Below are 18,587 nucleotides of genomic sequence, written 5' to 3'. Positions count from 1 at the left end.
CAGATGACTGATAGCAATTTGGGGAGCCTGACACGTAACTTAAGAGGAAGCTTGATTCCCTAGGAAGTTCATTTGCTAAATTGACACTAATATCACTTGGTATATTTGATCAGCTACTTCATTTTTTTTCATCACTGTTCAAAGGATATAATATCTTATGATCTATATGCTTTCATAAACCACAAAATCATTCATACTGGTATAGAATTGATTTTTGTGACACTGAGTGTGTGTTTTCACTCCAGTGTACACATAGTATTATTCAAGGTTTTACGGTGAATACATTAAGGAGAACCCTGTATATTTGATCACATCTGTTCAATTGCAGACATTGATGAATGTAAAGAGATTCCAGGCATTTGTGCAAATGGTGTGTGTATTAACCAGATTGGCAGTTTCCGCTGTGAATGCCCTACGGGATTCAGCTACAATGACCTGCTCCTGGTCTGTGAAGGTAATCTGAATGATGTGTGACCTTATCCAAAAAAGTTTGGCAGACATAACTGGTTTTTAGACAGTTTTCTGATTTTTACTGTTTCTTCTACAACATTTGGGAGTTGATCACCAAATTGGTTAAGTGAATATAATACTGATGCAATAACGAAGTTTTAAAAACGGAATTGTTGCTCTTTCAGATATTGATGAGTGCAGCAACGGTGATAACCTCTGCCAGCGAAATGCCGACTGCATCAACAGTCCCGGCAGCTACCGCTGCGAGTGCGCTGCAGGTTTCAAACTTTCACCCAACGGAGCCTGTGTAGGTAAGAAAGAGAATGACTCGTTCTTTGACACTGAGCACAATGTTCTTTATACTTCCTGCACTAAAAACTGTCCATGCTTTCCTATCAAAAAAGGTATTTTCTTTGTCTGGTTTTGGTATCAGGGTGATGGTGGCCTCATAGAATGAATTTGGGAGTGTTTCTCCCTCTGCTATATTTTGGAAGAGTTTGAGAAGGATAGGTGTTAGCTCTTCTCTAAATGTTTGATAGAATTCGCCTGTGACGCCATCTGGTCCTGGGCTTTTGTTTGTTGGAAGATTTTTAATCACAGTTTCAATTTCAGTGCTTGTGATTGGTCTGTTCATATGTTCTGTTTCTTCCTGGTTCAATCTTGGAAGGTTGTACCTTTCTAAGAATTTGTCCATTTCTTCCAGGTTGTCCATTTTATTGGCATAGAGTTGCTTGTAGTATTCTCTCATGATCCTTTGTATTTCTGCTGTGTCAGTTGTAACTTCTCCTTTTTCATTTCTAATTTTATTGATTTGAGTCCTCTCCCTTTTTTTCTCAATGAGTCTGGCTAAAGGTTTATCAATTTTATCTTCTCAAAGAACGAGTTTGTAGTTTCATTAATCTTTGCTATTGTTTTCTTCGTTTCTATTTCATTTATTTCTGCTTTGATCTTTATTATTTCTTTCCTTCTACTAACTTTGGGTTTTGTTTGTCCTTCTTTTTCTAGTTGCTTTAGGTGTAAGGTTAGGTTGCTTATTTGAGATTTTTCTTGTTTCTTGAGGTAAGATTGTATTGCTATAAACTTCCCTCTTAGAACTGCTTTTGCTGCCTCCCATAGGTTTTGGGTCGTCGTGTTTTCATTGTCATTTGCTTCTAGGTATTTTTTGATTTCCTCTTTGAGTTTTTCAGTGATCTCTTGGTTATTTTTATTAGGACATGTATGTGGAATCTAGAAAATGGTATCGATGAACCTATTTGCAAAGTAGAAATAGAGACACAGACATAGAGACCAAATGTACGGATACCAAGGGGGGAAGGGAGGGTAGGATGGATTGGGAGATTGGGATTGACATATATACACTACTATGTACAAAATAGATAAGTAATGAGAACAGACTGTATAGCACAGGGAACTCTACTCAATGCTCTGTGGTGATCTAAATGGGAAGGAAATCCAAGGAAGAGGGGATATATGTATACGTGTGGCTGATTCACTTTGCTGTACAGCAGAAACTAACACAACACTGTAAAACAATTATACTCCAATTAAAAAAAGAGAAAAAAGATAATTTTGAAAAGATTTTCTAAGTAAATCTATTCATTCGTATTGAACCTATTTTACCATATCTTTTAGATTCTTTTGTTAGGAAAAGAAGAGGTCTCTCAATGGATTTTCCTGGAATTGGACCTAAAATAAAATAATGTCCTTGAGATACCAATCAGCATGTAAAAATTGCATGATTTAAAATTTTTTGAAAAGGTTTGGATACTTTTAAACCCTTGCTTATTTTGATTCAGCTGTTGTTATGGTTCACTTTCAGACTGTCTGTAATAATAGCAGATTATAGAAACAGCGCCTGTGGAAAAAAATGAAGGAATCTTAATAAAGATCAGATATGTATAACATGTGTTTTATTTTTTGTGCTAGATCGCAACGAATGTTTAGAAATTCCTAATGTTTGCAGTCATGGCCTGTGTGTGGATTTACAAGGAAGTTACCAGTGTATCTGCCACAACGGCTTTAAGGCTTCTCAGGACCAGACGATGTGCATGGGTAAGAAGGAGGACATTAGTTTCAGGGGGTGACGTGGAGCTGAGACTTCAGAAGAGATTACAGTTCGGTCACTCGCCACAAGTAACTACCAAGTCTCTGTCAGAAACAGTCTTACAAAAAATGAGCCCTGTGTAACTGTTTATGGTTTTATTCAATGTAAAATTTGCAAGCAGGACACACCACAATATGTTCTTGGGTTCAGTGTTTACAGCCTGTTTCCCCAGGTGACTTTCACATGCTTATTAACCTGAGCTCTGGGACACTCAGGGTTACGTTGAGATCACCACGGTACCAGCTGCCCATTTACCCCCCTCTCAAGAAAGCCTTTTGGCTTCCCACTCAAGAAAGCCTTTTGGAATGCAAGAATACAAGGGAGTAGTAGCAGAGTGACAGTTTTGAAATGAATATATAAACACACACATACGTACATATGCTTCTTTCACCCGAATCATTGAATACATGAGATTTATCTGCTTGTTTTGCTTTTCAACTCTTAAAAACAATTTTTAGAAGCAAAGATAGCGGAACTTTGAAAAGCCCCAGTAGCTAATGTACAGTTAGTTAAGCAATAATTGTGTTCAGTAAGTACTTGCTGAGCTGATGATTAATAAGATTTCAAAAGCAGATGGGCTGAACACCTTGGAACTCAGCTTAAACTCCTTAAATCTGATGTCAGCCACTGGCTCATCTCCACTGAAGCACTTTGCGCTTGCAGGAGGAAAATTAAATTTAAAAGTTGGCTATTTATAATTATCATGTTCTCAGTTTAGAAAAAGCTAAAGTTGTGCATCTACTCTTTTGGTATTTAAGATACTATCTTTGTGAATCGTAAGGTCAGATTTCAGTACAGCAGAACGGCAGAACTAGTTTCCTTTATGGCATATCCATACATGAGGACCACCTGGAGAACGTCTCCATTCTTCCAGTGCCTCCTAAGAGCTCCCCTGCAGACATTTCCCATCGTCCTAGGAAAAATTCTCCAGGGAATGCTTGTGCAAAGGACACACGGAGGATGCGGCCCTATTTGCATGAACTTTCTGAGATTGCTTGCTTATATATGCTTCTCCTGGCTGTTCTCTCTGAGAGGGAGGATATGATTTGCTAAAAAACACCCTGAGATTTATGGTTCAGAAATTCATATGGTGAAAATCTGTCCTTGGTCCTAACAATTCATCCATGATGAAAGTCAGCTAGACTCCTTGGTAATACCTCTCTTAAACAAAGCTTCCTTCCTAAGGAACAGTAATACCCTCTTTTTTTTTTCAGCATCCTGGAATTCATAGTCTAGTGTCTCCTCTGTTATATACCATGACCTTTCTAAATATTAATTCCATTTTTTCAAAGGCTAATAATAATTGAACTCTAATAGACTTTTTCAATTTAGATTCCACTGATTCATAAAATTTAGGAAATTAAAGTTTACCTTTGTTGTGCTGATCAAATTAAGATATGAAAATTTCTGCGGGAGCATTTATAATGCTTAATAGAACAAATTGTTCTAGTGTTTCAAAAGATTGATTTCCTTACAATTGACAAGCGAACCTATTCATTAAAACCTCTCACTAAGGAGACAGTTGCTTGCTTATTAGTCCAGTTCTTTTCTGCGTCGTATATGTTCCTGTAAGTCATTAAGTGGCACTTTTTCCTATAATTTTCTACTTCTGAGTTAGCTCTACCTCATACTTACTTTCCTTAAATAAATGTGGGTTCTTAGTATTGAATGAGGAAAATCTAAGTAAGCCAGTAGTTTAAAAAAATCTAAATGTTTAATAGGCTGCGTTTTTCTAGTAAAAAATTGAATTCCTTTGAGCCAATGTTTCTTTGTAGATGTTGATGAATGTGAGCGGCATCCATGTGGAAATGGAACTTGTAAAAACACCGTTGGATCCTATAACTGTCTCTGCTACCCAGGCTTTGAACTCACTCATAATAATGATTGCCTGGGTAAGTACTCAGTCCTTTATTGCTTCTCTTTCATTTCTACACAATATCCTGAAACACAGAATAAAGCCAAAGAATAAATATTTTTATTATTCAAATTGAGCATGTGTGCCAAAAGATATGTAATATCATTAACTAATTTCTGGTTAACTAAAGTCACACTCTTGGCTTAAATAATCACAAGACAATCTGCTGGGTTGAATACTATGTAAATCAACCAGTCAATTCAAGGGAAAAGGCCATGCAGATGATAGTAAATATATTGGGACTGATTTATGGTTTGGGGTTATTTTTACCCCTTAGATGGGATCAAAGTTAGACCTGTTATGGTTTCAGTGTTATTACAAGTATTTCATAAAATCTATTCTTGATTTACATTCAAACACTGACAATCTACAGCTGAAAAACACGTTGTGTTTTGAAATTTTATTTTCCGTCAGCTTTTGAAGCAAGGGATGCCTTTTTCCACAGAAAGAGTGTGTGGTGTCTAGGTTTCCAAATCAGCCCTCAGAAACCTATTTAATCTCTGTGAACAACTGTAAACTTTCAGTGGAAAATAAAACTGTCTTCTCTGCATGGCACAGAATTTTAGCCTTTGCCTCTAACAGACAGTGATTGAAATAAAAATTGAAAGTGACTGGAGGAGGAGGAGGGGGTCCTGTAGTTGGTGGAGAAGATAGTAAAAGATACGACAACAAACACTGACAATATTTCATTTACCATGTGCCAGACACTATACTGGTGCTTTACTACATAACATCTCTTAATTCACATTATCCTGTAAGGTATGTGAAAGTAACTCAGGCCTTCTACCTTAATGGAACCATCACAGCTCAAACCCACCTCCTAATTTAATCCAATATATATTCCTCTCAGCTTTCTTTATTTTATAAAATTCTGGTGAAAAAATTTAGAGCTAACTAGACATTTTATTGAACCACCTTCTTGTCTGTAGTTTCTCAGACCCTTTGTACAGCCAGGGAGAATGGAAGATACAAATATGGCTCTGATCAAAGTCTAATCTGCAAACAAACTAAAAAATTACTCAAACGGGATCAACCCTAAGTTTAACTGAAAACCTACCACTTAAGAACTTTTTTTTCAAATCGACAGAAAAACGTGTCAGCAATTCTAGAGTGTTTTTCATAGAATTGATTTTTCTGTATTTTTGATATGCTTCGTTATTTGTCCTTTGAATATAGTCAGCTTACCTCCAGGTAAAGTTACCTGCAAACTGGGCGGTCCAGTTAAATCCGTGTATACTCTTACCTCCAGGATGAGAACTAGTTTTCAATTGGAAAGCATGGAAAGCTTCACCTTAAGCCTGCAGGAGAGATCTGTGTTACCTTTATTAGTCACCTGATCCTTATGATATGAGCCATTTTTCTCTGTGTTGATGAGGAATTGTAATGTAGGGTTTTGTAAATATCTACCAATGAATATGTTTTTAAGTTGCAACTTGTGACAGAATATGTGTTAAGAGCTCTCTCTGAAAAGCTAACTCCTGTTTGCTTACAGACGTAGATGAGTGCAGTTCCTTTTTTGGTCAGGTGTGCAGAAATGGACGGTGTTTTAATGAAATTGGCTCCTTCAAGTGTTTATGTAATGAAGGCTATGAACTTACTCCAGATGGCAAGAACTGTATAGGTACGTATGTACATAATAAACAGTCTTTATGTTGTTTTGTTTTGTAAAATAATGATGTGATTTCCCCCCCACCCACCAACTTCGGGACACATTTGCATTTCATTTGGCCATCTGATTACATGACCAAGATAAATTTCATGGGAAATTTTGGTAAACGGTTTACTCAAACAGTTGGGAATGACTCGTATGCAGTGTTTTTATTGGGATAGAGCTTCAGGCTATCCGTGTCTCAATAAACGTAGACAAAGGAAAATTAGCCTCTTGCCAAATGAGTAATACACAATATGTCAAAAGTCTCTGAGGGCATATTTGCCCATAGTGACGTGGCAGATCAGAGGGCCTGAGTTGAGTTCATGTTAATATCCTTTGGCAACAATCGTCTCGTCTTTAAATCATTTTTTTCTTGTTTCTCTTTAAAGATACTAATGAGTGTGTTGCCCTTCCTGGCTCTTGCTCTCCTGGCACCTGTCAGAATTTGGAGGGATCCTTCAGATGCATCTGTCCCCCAGGGTATGAAGTAAAAAGCGAGAATTGCATCGGTAAGGCTAACGTTTATTTTGAGTCCGTGAGCTGTTTAGTATAATAAGACCTGGTATAGACTCTGTGGAAATATATTAACTCCAAACCACTGTAAGCATGCTGACCCAAGGAATTAAACATATAGCTGCCTACATCTGTTTTATTGAACCATCGGAAATGATTTGAAGGTGGAGTGGTGGGAATAAAGAATTTAAGGATGTGGGATTTTTCATTAACAGAAATCTTATACTAGTCAAAGAATTTTCAGTGCATTCTAAGCTTTTTTCCAAATGTCAACAGAGACTTTCTACTGAATTTAAAGAGTGTCTACAAAAATTGTAATCTTTGGCAACCAATTTTAAAACAGCTATTAAAGGTGTCTGGAGTCCTAGAAATGTGAAGCAGAAAGTCTTGACAATGCTGTTGAAACATTTTTTTTCCCTGGGAAGGCCACATGTCAAAACAGAAAATATTACTCCATTTGTCAGAACAGATGTTTTTCTGTGGAAACTCTCCCAGTGTACAAGAACACTGTAACCACATGAAAAGTGGGTCCCAGAATTGCCTGGTGGACATGATGAAGACCGACCTTTTTACAGTTACTTTATTTCACTTTTGTACAAATTATTTTTAACAGTTTTGTTGAAATTCAGAAGCACCAGCATCTTAGTGTGGTTCTTCTAACGTGAAATGATTGTTAAGAGTTTTTTTGCCTTTGACTTACCCAGTTTCTTAAAAATATTCTAAGTAGCTCTACTGTTCACACTCAAGGGACTTATACAGATGGAACTGAAGGAAACAGTTCACTTAGTTAAATTTAATTTCTTTTCAGACCATATAATTACAAGTAACAGGTATCCCTAGTCATTCCAATTTGGTGTTTATATCTTGTCCCTTTTTTGTCTGATTTGTATAGTTCCTTGTAAGAGTGTCTAGTGTTTTTAATACTTAAAAATAATCGATAATAATACTAGAAGCATCTTAGCAAAAGCTTTCTTGAAAAGTTTAAGATCCTTTCTTTCATTTTCTTTGTTTATATTTAATCTCAATTCTTCAGCATCCCTGTGATTCATCTCTTTATGGAGCAAAGATAGCAGCAGTGTGTCAGCCATAAGGAGGAAATAGAAATGCATATGCCTCTTTGTATCAGAAAGGCTTAGCTACCTTTTTTCTTAGTGAAAAAAATCTGTGATTCACTTACATTTTTTTAAACCTCAGGAGTATTTCTTTATCCACTGATAAACAACATCACTGTTTCACATGTCTTAAGAATGGGTTTTTAACTAACTTACTTCACTGTAAGAATATTTCCTTCATCCTATCAATAGAATCTCTTCTACCAATTTTCCTAGATGAAATGCTTCCTAACGTGACTATATGTACACTCACACACACACACACATGAATCCATCCTGACATTCAGTGGACATTACAGTGGACACAGCATCTTTTAGGTGCTGGAAATACAAAAAGGAAGTTTTTTCCTACAGGTAACTTACTGCCTAAGAGAAAAGATGTATTTCGTAAGAAACCCCACTTTGTAAAGATATCCTTACAATTCAGCGTGACAGACACTGTACTGGGGTCTGTTCAGGTTGTGGGATCACAGTAGGAGGCTGTGAATAATGATGGAGGTGGTGAGAGGATGGCATGTCAGGAAGCCTGTCACAAAGGATTGGTGACATTTGAGGTGTCTCTGAAATGTTGGATAGAAATTTACTAATCAAAGAAGGAAATGGAACAGAGAGGCATTTTGAAAAGAGAGGCAGCACAGACGTGGTAAGGAGCGTCGACTGGCCAGCTCAGAAGATTGCACTCAGTCCTGCAGGCAGTATGGGGCACTGCAGGTTGCTTTAGAAACGATGTGGTATGACTCACTCATTAAAATCCTGCAAATATAAATTGAGAATGTAGAATGTGCCAGACACTGTGCTGGACTAAGCTGAGGGTGCAGCAGTGATCCAGACAGACAGACACATCACGTCCTCATGGAGCTTATGTTCTAATGTGCCTGAAATTGTGTCATGTTTATTCATTGAGTTAAAACAACCCGTTAAGTAAGCACTTCCAATGAAAAAAGGCCAAGCATCACTGGTAAGGAATCCCTGTATATTTTAAGGAACCATTCTGGGGTCAGGTGGAAATGATAAAATTCTCAACACATGTCTGAGTTCCCCTAGTTCCACAGGCACAGCTTTTCAAGTAGGTGTGTGTTTTAGAAAACCAGCCCTGGTGGCAGTGTGAAGAGGAGAGAAGGAGATGCAGCAGTCCAGCTGGGAGATCTGCAATAATCCAGGCGGCAAATGATGTTGAGTTTGAATGTAGAGAGGAGGTAGGAATTACAGGCCACCTGCTGCTTGCATGTGAAAGTTGAAAGGTCAGGGAGAGGAATAAATGTGATTCCAGGTCCCCAGTGTGGATTGCTGAGAGGGGCATCATAGAAGGGGACCATTGCTGAGGATGCGATGCCTGTGAGACATTGAAGTGGTCCTGTCAGGTAGGCAGGTGGATGTAAAAACACCCCCAGGGGTCAAGTCTGGAGAGCTGGAGACCAACTTGGGAGTCTGGGGCATATGGTTGATTGAAACTGGATGTAATCTTTGACTTTTGAAGCAGTGACACTTTATTTTTTAAAGATAAGTTAAACGTATACATAATGCAATGTATTGTTTCATATTAAATATCCAATGGCTAGTGAACTGTTAAGAGTGTGGACAAATTATTTTCAGATATTGAACAGTGTTTTGATTTGATTAAATCAATAAATTATCCTGCTCTTCTGCAGATATAAATGAATGTGACGAAGATCCCAACATCTGTCTTTTTGGTTCCTGCACCAATACTCCTGGGGGCTTCCAGTGCATCTGTCCCCCTGGTTTTGTGTTGTCGGATAATGGACGGAGATGCTTCGGTAAGTTTTGAAATGGCTTCTCTGTCATAATTGGCCCTTAGACTTCAGAGCTAGACAGTAAGCCATGATTCAGTGTTTGTCACTAAAAATATATGTCTCTGGCAAATACATCATCTGTAAGTTTAAAATGCAGGTCTCAGATGTATATGCACTGGACAATTTTTAAGGTACTTTGAATTATTGGCTCTGTTTCTACATTTTAAAAAATCTTCATACTAAAAGAAAAATTGTTACCTTGTTTCATCATTTTCATTCTGTGGTTGGCATAGATTTTTTTGTACATTGGTGAGGAGTTGCTTCTGATATGATGTAACTTACTGAAAATTACCTAGATTGATTTTGTTAGGCTATAATGTAACAGTGGGGAAAAAAAAGACATGGAAATCATTTTAATATTGAGCATGATTTCTCAAATTTCCTAAGCACATTATTAAAATATTGTAAATATTTTAAATAATTAAATACAATTTTACAGAGCGGTCAGTTTAAACTGGCAAGTGATATCAGCAATTGAGGATTTCCAGACCTATCTTTTAACTGCTCATCTAATCTGCATCACATGTTCAGCCCATGAGAAATGGTCTGTCGGAAACAGAGTTATGTACAAATTATTCCATCTTTTAAAATGACCAGTAAGGAGGTCTGTGATGTTTGCTTTCTTGATTAGATACTCGCCAGAGCTTCTGTTTCACAAACTTTGAAAATGGAAAGTGTTCCGTACCCAAAGCTTTCAATACCACAAAGGCGAAATGCTGCTGTAGTAAGATGCCAGGAGAGGGCTGGGGGGACCCCTGTGAGCTGTGCCCCAAAGATGATGAAGGTAAGAGCAACAACTACCTAAAATGCCACTTTGCACTAGTTTGGGACTGTCTGGCAGAACCCAGTTGGACTATGTAATTTATGAATATTTTGAGGATGAAACTATCCCCTCACTTATAAACTTTAATGGTTCAGTGAGCAGCCTAGTCTCAGGAACTTCTTTCAACTTTTGTATTCAACATGTGTACATGCAGGGAGTTACCACGTTATTTCATTTCTCCCCCCAAGGCTAGTGTTACTTGTTTTGAAAGGAATGAATTTGAGAGGTGCAGGGCAAGAGATCCAAGGAGGGGATGAGAATTATATTCCAGATTGCTGCGGGAGTCCCACATGGGTATTGTATCACGCGCTGTGGCTCCCAGGCTCTTATGTGAAGTTCTGAGAAGCTGAGTCAGCACAATAGCCATTTGCAGGAATAGACCAAGAGCGTCACAGATCTAGTTAGCACGGCTGAACGGTACGATTGTTCCAGCAGGCTTGGAACTGGCCTGGTCTGTAGGCCAGAGTTAGCTTCTGTGTGTAATGGGCAGAGAGGCTCTTTGGCTGACCAACATTAAACGAGCAAGCAGACAGAATCAGACACCCTCCATAGGTGGCACTCTGGGAGGAGCTGGACAAGCTCAGGTGACCTTCTCTAAATATGCTCAGCGTTGCTTTTGCAATAAACTATAAAAATAAAAAGACTCTTACTAAAAACAGCCTTGTAGAGGAGAAGTAAGCCTAATTTCACATATTATCCATAATCAGTTAAGTTCTCTGATAGTTGAGACTCTTTGATAATGGGTAATTTGTGTTTTTCTCTGTAGTGGCGTTCCAGGATTTGTGTCCCTATGGCCATGGAACTGTTCCTAGTCTTCATGATACCCGTGAAGGTGTGGTTTGATGTATTTTATTTTCATAGTCTTACATAAGTATATTTTTGTACATTTATTTTATAATCATGCTGATTTTACTGTATAACATAGTATATTGCATTTAATGCACAAATACAGTATTTATTATATATTTATCATATGCACTATATTTATCATAAGACTATGTTGTAACATGTGAAATACATTATATATTTCTCTGATAAAAGAAATGTTTATATGTTTTAAAATTTCTAAGGCTCTTTTGAGTAGATATATACAGTTTGGGCATATCTTTTTATGTAAGAAAGTTCATGGGTGATTCTGTATTTTAGATGTCAATGAATGTCTTGAGAGCCCTGGCATTTGTTCAAATGGTCAGTGTATCAACACAGATGGGTCTTTTCGCTGTGAATGTCCAATGGGTTACAACCTTGATTACACTGGAGTACGCTGTGTGGGTAAGTGCTGACTCCACATTTCACACTTTGAAAGTTCTGTTTTCTTTCTTATATTCAGCAAAAGGTCTCTCAGGCACCCTGGGTGGCAGTGGGATTTACAAAGCCAGGACAAGTAGCCAGTAACTGCTCTTTCTTCTCCCATTCTACATTTTCCAGTAGACCTGGTTTATGTGAAGATGGGGAGAGTTGCCCAACCTCTGCCTTCAACCAAATATACAAACTCTGATGTGTCCAGAGATTTACAATTGCCAAAACCACTAACTGGGAAAGAGATCCATTTTACTTTATGACTTTCCACTTCTGCTCTGGTAGCAGAACACCACATCCCTCCCTGCGTTTGTGTTTTTTTTTAGGGCAAGCCATGGCTGTCTGAGGGCTCAGATCATTGCGCACTTGATCTCTCGGGATTCTCTGCCCTGCATAAAGGCCAGCCAGCCAAGGCCAAGGGGGGTTGCAAGAGTCATGTGTGCCCTGCACAGATCTGGGACATGTGTGAGGGCCAGATGGATATTCATGGGCATACTCCTATAAAACTAAACCTTCTCCAGATTTTGTGGCACTTTCTTATTCTTCTTTTTCAGATACCGATGAATGTTCAATTGGCAATCCCTGTGGAAATGGGACGTGCACCAATGTTATTGGGAGTTTTGAATGCAACTGCAATGAAGGCTTCGAGCCAGGGCCCATGATGAATTGTGAAGGCAAGTGATACTTTTCTTTAGTTTTATTTCTTCTTGATATAGAAAGGGTTTTTCATGTCTCAGCTATTATTTATACTATTCTGACGTTCTATTGATGATTATATTCATCACAAACATATTTTCCTTTATCTCAGTGAGCATAGTTACAAAAGCTACTTTAAAGCCCTTGTCTGATAATTCCAGCATCTTGGTCCTCTCAGAGTTGGCGTCTGTTGCTTATCTTTTCCCTTGAGATTGGGTCACATTTTCCTGGTTCCTCAGTATGTTGGTTAATTTTGGATTATGCCCTGGATATTGTGAATGATGTCTTCTGAAATCAGTTATATTATTTTGAAGAATATTGATGCATTTGTCTTAGCAGGCAGTTAACTTGGATAAACATAAAAGCGGACCGTCAGGCCTATGGAAGACAGTGGTTCAGATTTGCTCTTTAAACCCTAGTGGCTAGCTTCTTTGATTTTGGCCTACACATGCATGGTTAAGTCAGCAACTTGGGCTGAGTTGAGGCAAAAAAATGAAAAAGGTATTTCTCCACCTCTGGTCCTGTCATTTCCGGGATTCCTCCTCATTCTTCAGCGGCCTTGGTTGCCCCAAGGCTCCCTCCCCTGAATCCTCCTGGACAGAAGCTCAGAAAGGTTCTACTGAAGATTTAGCTGCCAGGTGCTGCTGTCAGGACTGGTGCTATCCATAGGAAAAAGAAACTTGAGAACCTATTCTTTGCCTGTTGTTTGCTGACTTTCAGCTCACCACTAAAAACCACTTGAGGTGTTGTTTTTGTATTTTTTTCAGAGTTTATAGTTGTTATTCGTTGGAGGATGAGTTAGGTGCAAATACATCAGTGTTTATTTGAGCAAGTAATTAGAACTCTAGACTGAGCACATGCCTGCCTGTTTTCTTGATCAGATATCAATGAGTGTGCCCAGAACCCACTGCTGTGTGCTTTCCGCTGCATGAACACCTTCGGGTCCTACGAATGCACATGCCCGATTGGCTATGCCCTCAGGGAAGACCAGAAGATGTGCAAAGGTAAGGCCACAGACAGGGGAGTAGTTAGCACTTTATTTGCCATGCTGGAAATATATTTTAATGAGTTTATAGCTCTCAGCTATCTTCTTCTAGAGCTTTACAGAAATGTATCTGACAACATTGCTGGTAGATTTCCATAACTAGATAACAAGATACTTGATGGTCTGTCCAATCAAGTCAAAAATAAGATGTCACACTCTTGAGCTCTTATTAAAGCAAAGGTAGCCCTTTCCTGAACTTCTTATCTTTAGGACCAATGCTGAAATTTTATAAATCTAGAATACAGCCAACAGTTGAAAAAGACTGGGCTCCTCCTTTCTCTGTTACATAATAAGAGCCAGAAGACCAAAAAGGTGACTTAAAAATTCTAAACAATAGCCTGTTCCTGAAAATTTCTTACTTCTATGTTTTTCCTGTTAAAAATATTTTGTAGACCTGGATGAATGTGCTGAAGGGCTACATGACTGTGAATCTAGGGGCATGATGTGTAAGAATCTGATTGGCACCTTCATGTGCATCTGCCCGCCTGGGATGACCCGAAGGCCTGACGGAGAAGGCTGTGTAGGTAAGGCTTTATGGGATGGTGTCTTCTTATTTAATACTCCTCCAAGACAGATTTACAGCGCTATTCCCAAATCATCCTAACTGCAAGCCATCTATTTTCCAGCTGTTTCAAGGCTGTGCTATATAGCTAGATTTCTTCGATCTCAGGGTCCATGCTAATACAGTAGGTTCTGGATAATACAGTGGAGATTATGCCTGTCCTAGAATATATGCCCTCTTGTTTATCATAATTCTCTGTCTTGTAAATCTAAAACATTAAATTTAGAAGTGTGGAAAAACTCCTTGAAACAGTGCTACTTACTTATGTAGCAAAATTAAAAGTATGAGTTAATATTCTCGCTTTTGTATCACTCCATGAATGAGGAGAGTAATGAGGCAGGTAATCTCCAGAACTCTGTTACAGGCTGGGTATCTCTGTGACTTAGCCATATTTTTAGCCATGTTTTTGGACCTCAGTTAATTCATCTATAACGGGAGGAGGTAGGGCTGGGGCTCTAAGATGACCTCAGGAATTTGAAATGTTATGATTTTATGATGTGTACTGAAGTATCACGCCGTGTAAGCTGGTCATGACCACCCCATCCAGTATCTCAGCACTTATTCCCTAAAGTGTTGTCACCTGGGGCACTGCAGCCCACGACACAGTCTTCCTCCTTCTTGAGAATAAGTGGCTCCCCTTCTTTAATTAAGAATCTGCTGTGCTCCCTTTTTAACCTCCAGTACCTGGGAAAATGTGGATATTTTTGGAGGAACATTTGAAGGTTACTAATAATTTCTTACTTGGGAAAAAATAACATAATAATAGTATTTCTTAAAATAAATCTATTAGTGATTGCCTGGTGCTAAGAATCAGAATGGAGAGTGGCTGCAAACGGTCACTGGGGATCCTTTTGGGAAATGGAAACGTTTTAAAACTGGATTGTGGCAATGATTGTAAGACTCTGTAATTTGCTAAAAATCATTGAACTGTACACTTAAAAATGGAAATTTTATAGCCAGTAAGTAATACCTGGGTAAAGTTGTTTTTAACAATGAATCTACCATAGGAAAAGAAACATAAGGATGTCCACTAAATTTTGATTGTAGTAACAACCAAAAAAAAAAAAGAGTAGGAAACAACCTAAATGCCCATCACAGGACAACAGCTAAATAAATGTGGCATGGCAATGCTATGAAACCTTACAGAGCAGTTAAAAGGAATAAAATAGATATGTGTATGTACTGAAGTAGAAATAACTCTAAATATTTGGTTACAGAATAATATGTACAATGTGTCATATTTTAAAGAAAATTGTAAATCATACAGTACGTTTTCTGTAGGTACATATGCAAGCCAGTAAATACACAGGAAAAGATTTACTTATTTATTTATTTTTAACCATTAATTCTTTATTTTTGTGTTTAAATTGCAACATCATATTGGAATACCAAAGCTTTTCCCCAAGGCCAGCATGCTTTCTTCCACAACAAATTACACTCCAGGTTCTCACTATTGATAACATATATTTAGTTACAAGCTGTGCATGCAAAAGCAAAATATGATTTGTGTGACTTAAGGCATTGTGAATACTTAATAAATTTGGTGTAATGAATATTATTAGGAGAGAGAAATGATTTGAAAGTAATAAAATTGATGATATAACACGAATCAAGAGGAATATAAGGTAATTATATCATTTTACTGTATTCAGCAACCAGAAAAATCTGAATTTTAGCTATCAAACTGGAAAAATATGGTGTATTATTTTCTCTGCAAATACCCAAATAGATTAAAAATTAAAAGAATCTATTAAGTTCATTATACAATATGCAAACTGTAAAATATTATTAATCTTTTCTATCATTACTAGGTTTCTGTGGCAACTTGGAAAATCTTATGCTCAAGAGAAATTTCCCAACATTTGTTTGCATTGTCAGGAAAATTTTTAAAAAAGAAAGAAAATAAATCTAAGATTTGTAGCAATCAGGTCTTTTTAGATATGTGTCAGTTATACATTTTGAATTACAAAAAATATACCATTAAAGCAGACAAGATCCAGATGGATGCTAAAATTTGTGGGCAAAAATTTAAGAGAAAAAGGATATAAACGCCAATTCATAAAAAAAGAATTAAATCCAGGGACACTATTGATATTAGAGGTTACTGGTCTGAAGTGAATTCAACTTTATGTGTCAATTTTAACTTTTTACTAAAGAGTGAATTCCTGAATTACGTGTGTAATATTAAATTAATTTTTAAATGTCTGCAACAACCCATCAGATTATAATTGGATTTCATAGTTTCTTTTAATCTAATAGATATTTCATTCAAAATCCACTACTTAATAAAGTTAAAATAGATCACCTTAGAGGTTTGGTTATTCAGTGGTTCTTTCAAAAACACTGTTTTTCTAAGATCTGAAAACACTGTTCTTTCAAGATCTGAAAACCAAGTTAAACCTAGACTCCTAAGTCATGTTTATAGAGTAATATATGTTTCTCAAAGTGTATGAAAGGGTAGAAATAACATGTATGAAAGACACTGTTACAATTCTGACTTCTTCTTACGCATGAGATCCGTTGTTTGTTTTTTTTTTTGGTTGCATTGGGTCTTTGTTGCTGCATGTGGGCTTTTTCTAGTTGCGACCAGTGGGAGCTACTCTTCGTTGCAGTGCATGGGCTTCTCATTGTGGTGGCTTCTCTGTTGCAGAGCATGGGCTCTAGGCACGCAGGCTTCAGTAGTTGCAGCACGTGGGCTCAGTAGTTGCGGCGTGTGGGCTTCAGTAGTTGTGGCGCACAGACTTAGTTGCTCTACGGCATGTGAGATCTTCCCAGACCAGGGATCGAACCCATGTTCCCTGTATTGACAGGCGGATTCTTAACCACTGCATCACCAAGGAAGTCCCCATTGTAATTTCTTTTTGTTAAGTTCTCTCAGGGATTCTCAGTGCCAAAGGTGGGAAAGCAAAAGTAATCCAAGACTTTAAGATACATCAAGTTATCTTTCAAGTATAAAAGCTGTACTATATATCATCAAACATGGCGGAACTCACTCAGTATATCCAACAAAAGCCCTTCTTGAAAAAAGTAATTCAAATCAGACAACTAAAATAAATCAAAATAAAGGTATCAATATTAGGGACAGGATTAGATCAAGAAGGTAGACCTTGAACCCTCAGATTCTAGAAATACGAAACACTATACAATTTTTTAAATCCATAACTCAGTTTAATACTTTTGCATATACTTTAAAATTTATGCAATAAGTTTCCTAAAAGAAAAAACAAATATCTTTAACAAGAAATATCACAGTGAGTTTCAGAACAATAAGAGCAAGTGAAAATCCTTAAAGCTCCCAAGAGAGCAAAACCAGATTTCCTACAAATGAACCTTAATACTGGGTAAAAGAAAACAATGGAGCATCAGTATTTTCAAAACATTCTAAGGAAAAATAATTTTGAACTAAAATTTTACATTCAATCTAGTGATAAAGCAAACAAAAATATGACATTGTCAGAAATGTGTTCTAGAATATTTATCACCCACGTACTCTCTCTGAAATGATTACCAAACTATATTCCAATATATTTTTTAAAGTTAATTCAAGAGGAAGTAGTAGTATACGTGAAGCAATGGTAAGCCAAGAAACCAGTAACCCTTATTATGTGGTTTAAATAGATGCTGGTGGTCCATAAAAACAAAAACATAACAAACCAAAATTTCTTTACCACATCAACATGGCAGGTGACACAGGGAGAGAAGAGAAAGAACTCATACCAAACCTACTCATTATGGTCAGAAGCTTTTGAAACAGATACCTCTTGATATTAATAGAAAAATATTCATTAAAGTGTATGTTGAAGTTGTTTCATGGTTACCACTGGAAGAATAGAAGATTACAACTTCCAGACATGAGTTAGGGATGAGAGGAGGGCAGAGAAAACTAGACTGATCAAAGAAATATTGAGAGAAGGGGGCAATAGCATGGTAAATATGAAATAATATAAAATGGCAGGCAAGAGTCCAAACATATAAGTTTGGAAATAGTTCAAATTTCTGTTAAAGAGCAAATGTACTTTTAAAAATTCTTTTACAATGCAGCTTGGTGCTTTTTACAAGAAACGTACCAAATCAAAATGTGAGCTAGATTGAAAATAAAGGGGTAGGACAAGATATTCAAGGCAAATGCTAATAAAAAGCAAGCACATGCAAAGTAAATATTAACAGATTGAAGACTGAAAAGTATAGATATGAAAGGAGCAATTAATCAGAAGGATTTAATTGTCATGAGTTCTCATGCTTCTGACAACAATTGATTTGAAAAATACCTCAAACAAAATTTACAAAATATCAAATAAACACAATAAGTAAGTATATAGGGATTTTAATAAAACAATTTTGCTCTAATATATTTATTTATTTATCACCAACCAAAAGAGCAGTACGACCTAAATTCCTTCTTCCATTAGCTGCCCTTAACACACTGCTCCGCTCCTGTGATTTTACTCAAAGTCAGTCTAGGAACTTGTCCTTTATCCGTGGCCTAAGTGCCCTTTTACCCTACTCTCCACCTCTCCCTAACACCTACCCCCCTCCCCTGCCCTGAGCCTCTCTCTCATATCACATAAATTGGCATCCTCTTCCCCAAAGTTCTTTCTCTCCTTGT

The 18,587-nt window shown here is 37.3% G+C and overlaps 1 protein-coding gene across 1 annotated transcript in view; it reads left to right on the top strand.

Annotated features, from left to right (window-relative positions):
* The window catches only part of FBN2 (fibrillin 2), a 222,488-nt gene that overhangs the window by 185,225 nt on the left and 18,676 nt on the right, over positions 1-18,587 (top strand). The window contains exons 43-55 of the mRNA XM_068535802.1: positions 329-454; positions 636-761; positions 2,377-2,502; positions 4,330-4,446; positions 5,962-6,090; positions 6,510-6,629; positions 9,395-9,520; positions 10,188-10,340; positions 11,146-11,211; positions 11,526-11,651; positions 12,233-12,352; positions 13,256-13,378; positions 13,812-13,943. Of these exons, the coding sequence (XP_068391903.1) occupies positions 329-454; positions 636-761; positions 2,377-2,502; positions 4,330-4,446; positions 5,962-6,090; positions 6,510-6,629; positions 9,395-9,520; positions 10,188-10,340; positions 11,146-11,211; positions 11,526-11,651; positions 12,233-12,352; positions 13,256-13,378; positions 13,812-13,943 (1,590 nt within the window). The remainder of the gene's footprint in view (positions 1-328; positions 455-635; positions 762-2,376; positions 2,503-4,329; positions 4,447-5,961; positions 6,091-6,509; positions 6,630-9,394; positions 9,521-10,187; positions 10,341-11,145; positions 11,212-11,525; positions 11,652-12,232; positions 12,353-13,255; positions 13,379-13,811; positions 13,944-18,587) is intronic.

The sequence above is a fragment of the Eschrichtius robustus genome, chromosome 2 (assembly GCF_028021215.1).
Source record: "Eschrichtius robustus isolate mEscRob2 chromosome 2, mEscRob2.pri, whole genome shotgun sequence".
NCBI classification, from domain to species: domain Eukaryota; kingdom Metazoa; phylum Chordata; class Mammalia; order Artiodactyla; family Eschrichtiidae; genus Eschrichtius; species Eschrichtius robustus.
Note: the sequence above shows the minus strand (reverse complement) of the source record. Positions and strands in the feature narration are given on the sequence as shown.